This window comes from Helianthus annuus, chromosome 9, assembly GCF_002127325.2.
Source record: "Helianthus annuus cultivar XRQ/B chromosome 9, HanXRQr2.0-SUNRISE, whole genome shotgun sequence".
Lineage (NCBI taxonomy): Eukaryota > Viridiplantae > Streptophyta > Magnoliopsida > Asterales > Asteraceae > Helianthus > Helianthus annuus.
Genome location: NC_035441.2, coordinates 77,139,883 through 77,145,909, shown reverse-complemented (window position 1 = coordinate 77,145,909; position 6,027 = coordinate 77,139,883). Strand labels below are relative to the sequence as shown.

At 39.5% G+C, this 6,027-nt stretch overlaps 1 protein-coding gene across 1 annotated transcript; it reads left to right on the top strand.

Moving 5' to 3' along the window:
* The first annotated feature begins 1,170 nt into the window (after positions 1-1,170).
* LOC110875796 lies at positions 1,171-2,073 on the top strand. The gene has a single exon (XM_022123997.1). It carries the CDS (start codon positions 1,171-1,173, stop codon positions 2,071-2,073), a length of 903 nt encoding a protein of 300 aa, XP_021979689.1.
* The last annotated feature ends 3,954 nt before the right edge of the window (positions 2,074-6,027 follow it).

The following is a 6,027-nucleotide window of genomic DNA, read 5'->3' as shown; positions in this document are numbered from 1 at the left end:
GTCTCCAAAGTGTAGTTTGATACACTAAGGCTTTGTTGAATACCAAATCACACTCTCTTTGTATATGTCGATATACTACAAAAGTACAGTTTGATGTGCTCTCAAATGTGATATACCAAAGTATATTTTGATATACTAAGTACAAAATCCAACATATGTTTTAACATACTTTGTTATTTTAAACTAAAGTATATTTTGATATACTATCCAAAGCATAGTTTGATATGCTACTATTTTCCAAAGTATAGTTTGATATACTACCTACTTTGTTATTTTAAACTAAAGTATATTTTGATATACTATCCAAAGCATAGTTTGATATGCTACTATTTTCCAAGGTATAGTTTGATATACTACCTACTTTGTTATTTTAAACTAAAGTATATTTTGATATACTATCTAAAGCATAGTTGATATGCTACTTTTAAACCAAAGCATAATTGATATGCTATTTACAAACCAAAGTATAATTTGATATACTACCAATACTTTTATTCTTAAACTAAAGTATACTTGAGATATACTACCGAAACTATTATTTTAATTACTAAAGTATATTTTGATATACTATCCATTTAACTATTTCAAAACTAAAGTATACTATGATATACTATTTGTACAAACTTTTGAAAACCAAAGTATATTTTTGTCTATACTATAAACCCGTTTTCCAAAACGACACATTTTCAGAAACAAAACTTTTACATTAGATTCATGGCTATTTTGAAAAACATAAAACCTTTTCTCATACTATCTAAAGCCATGAATCTAATACACAAAATCCTATGTTACTCACAGGCATTTTTATGCTGACGTACCATATTTTCATATATGTTTCAGGTACTGCTATGTGATGATTGTTGATGCACGCTACACATAGGATGGACTTGTGCCTTAGCGACTTAAAACTGAGAAACAATTATTTGTTTTATTTTAAATTGTACCAAAACATTGAATTCAATAATTCAATAAAACAAAACTATTTAATCCATGGTTGTGAAACAATGATTCTGTTACAACACTCCCCGACGTTTCCGCCACATTTTGTTGTTTTACGTGGTCGGGGTGTGACAGTTATGGACTAAATGGGTGTCTTTATATAGACTTCGTGGTCGTAGTCTCTGGGACATTCCGATTCAACCCAGTTCAACATGGGGATGGAAAAGATTAATGAGATGCAGGGATGTTTTTCGGGATCACTTGTGGAAAAAGATTGGTAATGGGCAAAATACTTACTTGTGGTTTGATAAATGGTCGAATGAATGCCTGTTATATCATGTTGTTACTCCTCGTCAATTGGCTCGCTATGGGTTTTCAGTTAAGTCAATAGTAACGGAAGCGTTTATTGATGGTCGATGGGATTGGCCGGAAGAATGGAGGAGTCAATATCCGAACTTGTTTCAACTTCAGCGTCTAACGCTAACTAACATGCAAGATAGGGTGTTATGGAAGAATTCTGAAGAAAAGCTTGTTCCGTTCACGTCTAGAGAAGTGTGGGATACTATCCGGATCCGTGACCAGCCGATTAGGTGGTCGAAAGTTGTTTGGTCCTCGTACAATATTCCTAAACATTCGTTCATGTGTTGGCTTATTTTTAAAAAGAAACTTTGGACTCAAGACAGGATTTTGAAGTGGAATCACGTAGTTACGGGCTCTATGAATCTGATGTGTTGCTTGTTATGTCACGCTGGATTAGAAACACATGAGCACTTGTTTTTTGAATGCCCATACTCGTCATCAGTATGGCATAAGGTTCGACTGAAAGTAGACATGGATATGATTATGGATTCATGGGAGGACATTTCGGAATGGCTGATCTCCAGGGCAAAGTCGAAGACGGTTGTTTCGGTGGCTGGAAGATTGGTAGTGGCGGCTGCAGCTTATGTCATTTGGAGTGAACGAAACGCTAGATTTTTTAGTAATCGATTAAGACCTCCAGAGAAGACGGCTGATATTGTTATTAGCACGGTAAGAACAAAGCTGATCTCGTTCAAATACAAGCAAAATTCAAATGTCAAACGGTTTTTGGAAAAGTGGAAGATGGAAAAGGAAGAATTCTTGGATGAAGATTGAAGACCAATGTTTGTTTCTTGTGTTTCATGTAATTGGTTTTCTTTTGGTTGTTTTTCTTGGTTGAACTCTGATGTGGTATGTCACTCAGAGAACTAGGGGGTATTTTCAGCCTTCTACTTGTTTTTTTTTTATATGTTATAAAATCACCGGGGTAACCCTTTACCCAAAAAAAAAGTGTCATACATGTATATTTTTGTAACGTTTTTATTTTCTAACACTTAGGAAATTATAACGGACTATTTAGTGACTTTTCTGCATACTACTAGTATGTTAACAAGCGCTTGTAAGCATATCACAGATATCAGAAAGCAGTTAAGTAATTCAACACAGTCGTCAAGCACTTTAATTATCATTAGTAAATTGTACGGAATACATGTGAATTTGAGGGTTGTCACAATATGTGTGTGTAGTGTTAGTAAATATCGTGTTTTATAAATTTAAAACTTGGCTAAAAAGTGTAAAAAGGGCTTAAAATATATACTTAAAACATATACACACTAGCACGCATCAAGTTTTTTTGGCGCCGTTGCCGGGGACACAAGGATTTTAAGAAAGTTAGGAATCAACGGCCTAATCATTTTTTTATTTTCTTTTTATTTTTTTTAGGATTTTTTCTAGTTTTTCAGCCTCTGCAGAGCTCAGCACGGGCCGTGCCCGCTGAACACGCCCCGTGCCCAATCATTGGAACTGGCAATCTTGTTTTAAGTCAGACAGTAAGCTGAACACGGGGCCGTGCTCACTCAACATGCCCCCGTGCCCAAGATCCAGTTACTGAAAACAGAACCGTTAGATCTCGGCGGTTGGTAATTTCTGACACAAACATGAGTGATGGTAATTCTTTTTACTTTCGGCACTCTTATGGTACGTGGTGTCGATTATGTGGCGGCAACCATAAAGAATTAGAATGTTATTTTCTAAATTATAAGCCCCACTATTTAGACCCATCGTCTCCCTATAACTTTAAGAGGGGCGAAAGTAAAAATAATCACTATCTCTCCCTCGAGTGCGCCCAACCGGATATTCTAGGAGAAATGCTCCTTGACGAGTTAATTCAATTAGAAAATCTAATTCTTAATTGGTTAAAAGAGCTTTGGAAGGATTTCATTGATTCATCCCAAGACGATAACCAAGAAGAAGAGTTAGGATCGCATGAAAACAACCTCGTTGTTTCCAATCTTACCTTCATTTCTAGCAAAGACGTGGATGATAGTCGTCCCTGTGCCGATTGTGCCGTGATGGACTCTCCATCGACTTCGTTCGGTGCATACATAGACCTGAGCGATTCGGCATATACCTTCTTTAACGAGAGCCCGGAAAAGGGTTGGACTTGTCCACCTAAAATAAACATAGGAATTACCCTCACCGACAACCTCTTGCGTTCTCGTCTTAGTCTAGAGCAATTAAGGTATCTTAGGCACTTTGGGGTTGTTCCAACCAGTAAGGAACCACCCGATGTAAATAAGTTCCTTAGAAAATGGAGAAACTCCATAAGACAGCTTCCAGACACGGGGCCGTGTCCAGGTCAGCCCGCCCCCGTGTGTGACAACTCGAGTTTCCAAGATTCCATGTTCGCATTAATTGCTCGTTGACTGTTAGTTGTTTGATTGTTTGACTTGTAATTGTACACTGAATTATTATATGAGACATTGGTTTGATATGATATGTGCTTAATCATGTTAGTTGCTTGACTGTTTGACTTGCATAACTGTTGAAATGAGACCCAACGAAACAAAGTGTTCCGCCATCAGTCAACTCGACGAAACAGATTGAGTTTCGCCATAACCAATCACGATGAAATAAGAGTTTGTTTCGTCACCCCAATCCCGACGAAACGGATGTGTTTCGCCGGCCCAGTTTCGCCGAGGCCCGTTAAAGGCCCAACACGTTTTTTTTGGGTAAAGGGTTACCCCGGTGATTTTATATATTCACAACCAAAATAAAACAAGTAGTGTAGAGAGCCTACACTAGTTCCTCGATATCCACCCTGTCTTTCATTACCCAAAGATTGCTGACCAGGGCTCTGGTAGTTATCAGTCTTGCGTTGCTGAACCTGAGACTGAGCTGTAGCTGAACCCTTGCTGGAATCCCCATCCCATTTCCGCTTGTTATCACTGGGAATAGCGGAAGTAGTAGCATCAGTAGCACTGATACGTTTAGGCAGCCTGTTCTGTTCCACTGCCTGATCTGTGAGGCGATGAGCAAGACGTTGAATATCCTGGATATTATCAAGGTTGGCCGATGTCACGTGACTTTGAATTTTTGGCGCTAGCCCCTTGAGATACAACTCAATACGCTTGATAGGAGGGTCCACCATAGTTGGACACAGGATGGCCAGCTCGTTAGACCTTTTTGTGTAAGCTTCAATTTCTGACCCCGTCATTTTCAAATGAAAGAACTCCACTTCCAACTTGTGGATGTTATCACGTGTGCAGTATTCCCGTTTGATCAGTTCCTTGAAATCATTCCAAGGGGTAGCGTTAGCAGCTGCCAACCCTAAAATCTGAACTTGCGCATTCCACCAAGTCAGCGCAATGCCTTCTAGAATACCAGTGGCGTACTTCACCATGCGAGCCTCAGGGCATTCACACATCTCAAATACGGACTCGAGCTTTTCGAACCAATGGAGGAGTCCAACTGCTCCTTCAGTGCCACTGAATGTGCTAGGACGACAGTCCATGAAATTCTTGAAAGTGCAAACAGGTGGCTGAGCGTGTTGACCTGTTGTGTATAAGAACAGGATAAGGTTAAACACAAGAGTTGGTTTGGTAGTGTAGGATCTAAGGATCCTAGTGTGAGTTATGACTGCAGGGTATACCTCCTGCTTGTGCGGCTGCAAGCGCCGCAGCAACTTGTTCGTTAATCAGAGCCGTCAACTGGGCTTGTGTCATGTTAATGCGTCCAGCCATGATCTTCATATCAAAGGCAACATAAGTGAGAGAGGTTCGCGAAAAGTGCAATGACAGAAGAGAGTAAGCACACGAGTGTTCTCAGGCAATAAGTGTTACATTTATCTAAGCATACCATGAGCAAAGTCCTATATAATCTAGCAAGTAGGCAATGTAAACATGAATAGTAGTACCTAGTGTGTTGAGCCTTGCATGTGGAGCGAAGCGTCGTTGTGGATCGTTGAGCACTGTACAGGTTATAGTCTGGTTTTAATAAAAACGTTTTCCCCTTATTAAAACCAAGTTCTCTATAACCAATGGCTCTGATACCAATCTGTCACACCCCACCCCCAAAATCCACACGCGGAGTATCACCGCATGGAGGCGTGACATGACCAGGATCAAGCCACCAATCATATTGAACAATGTAAATAGTAAATGTAATTCAACCAACCCAATATGAAAGGTGTTCAAAACATAAATATAGTTCAATGTTTAGCGGAAGCATAAAAGTAAACCCAACATAAGTATAAGTTTGAAATGTCATAAATGTTTAACATAGCATTCACGATCCATGTCCACAATGACCGCGCTTCCCAGTGCAAGCTCCATGTGTATCTAACGACCTGCAAGGCATGTAATAGAGAGTCAACAACTAGTTGAGCGAGTTCACAGTTGGTTGTTTAGTTATAGTGTTCATTTCGTAAACCGTTTGCTTGTTTAGTAAACCATGTATCGTATTTATTTGTATCGCGACCCTCCAGGCATGTTTGCGAAGATTAGTGGGAGTTTCCCATGTATTGTAGACTAGTTATATCTGTATCGCGGCCCTCCAGGCATGTTTGTGAAGATTAGTTTTAGTATCGCGGCCATTCCAGGCATGTTTGCGAAGATTCGTATTCGTATCGCGGCCATTCCAGGCATGTGTGCGAAGAGTATTATTTGTATCACTAGTCTATCAGTATCTATAAGTGACCTTCCCCTAACGAGGTAAGTGATCCGTAATTCCCAATAACAATGTAAGTGCAAGTAATCATTCAATCCCATTTCCTACCCCCGGAATCCCATG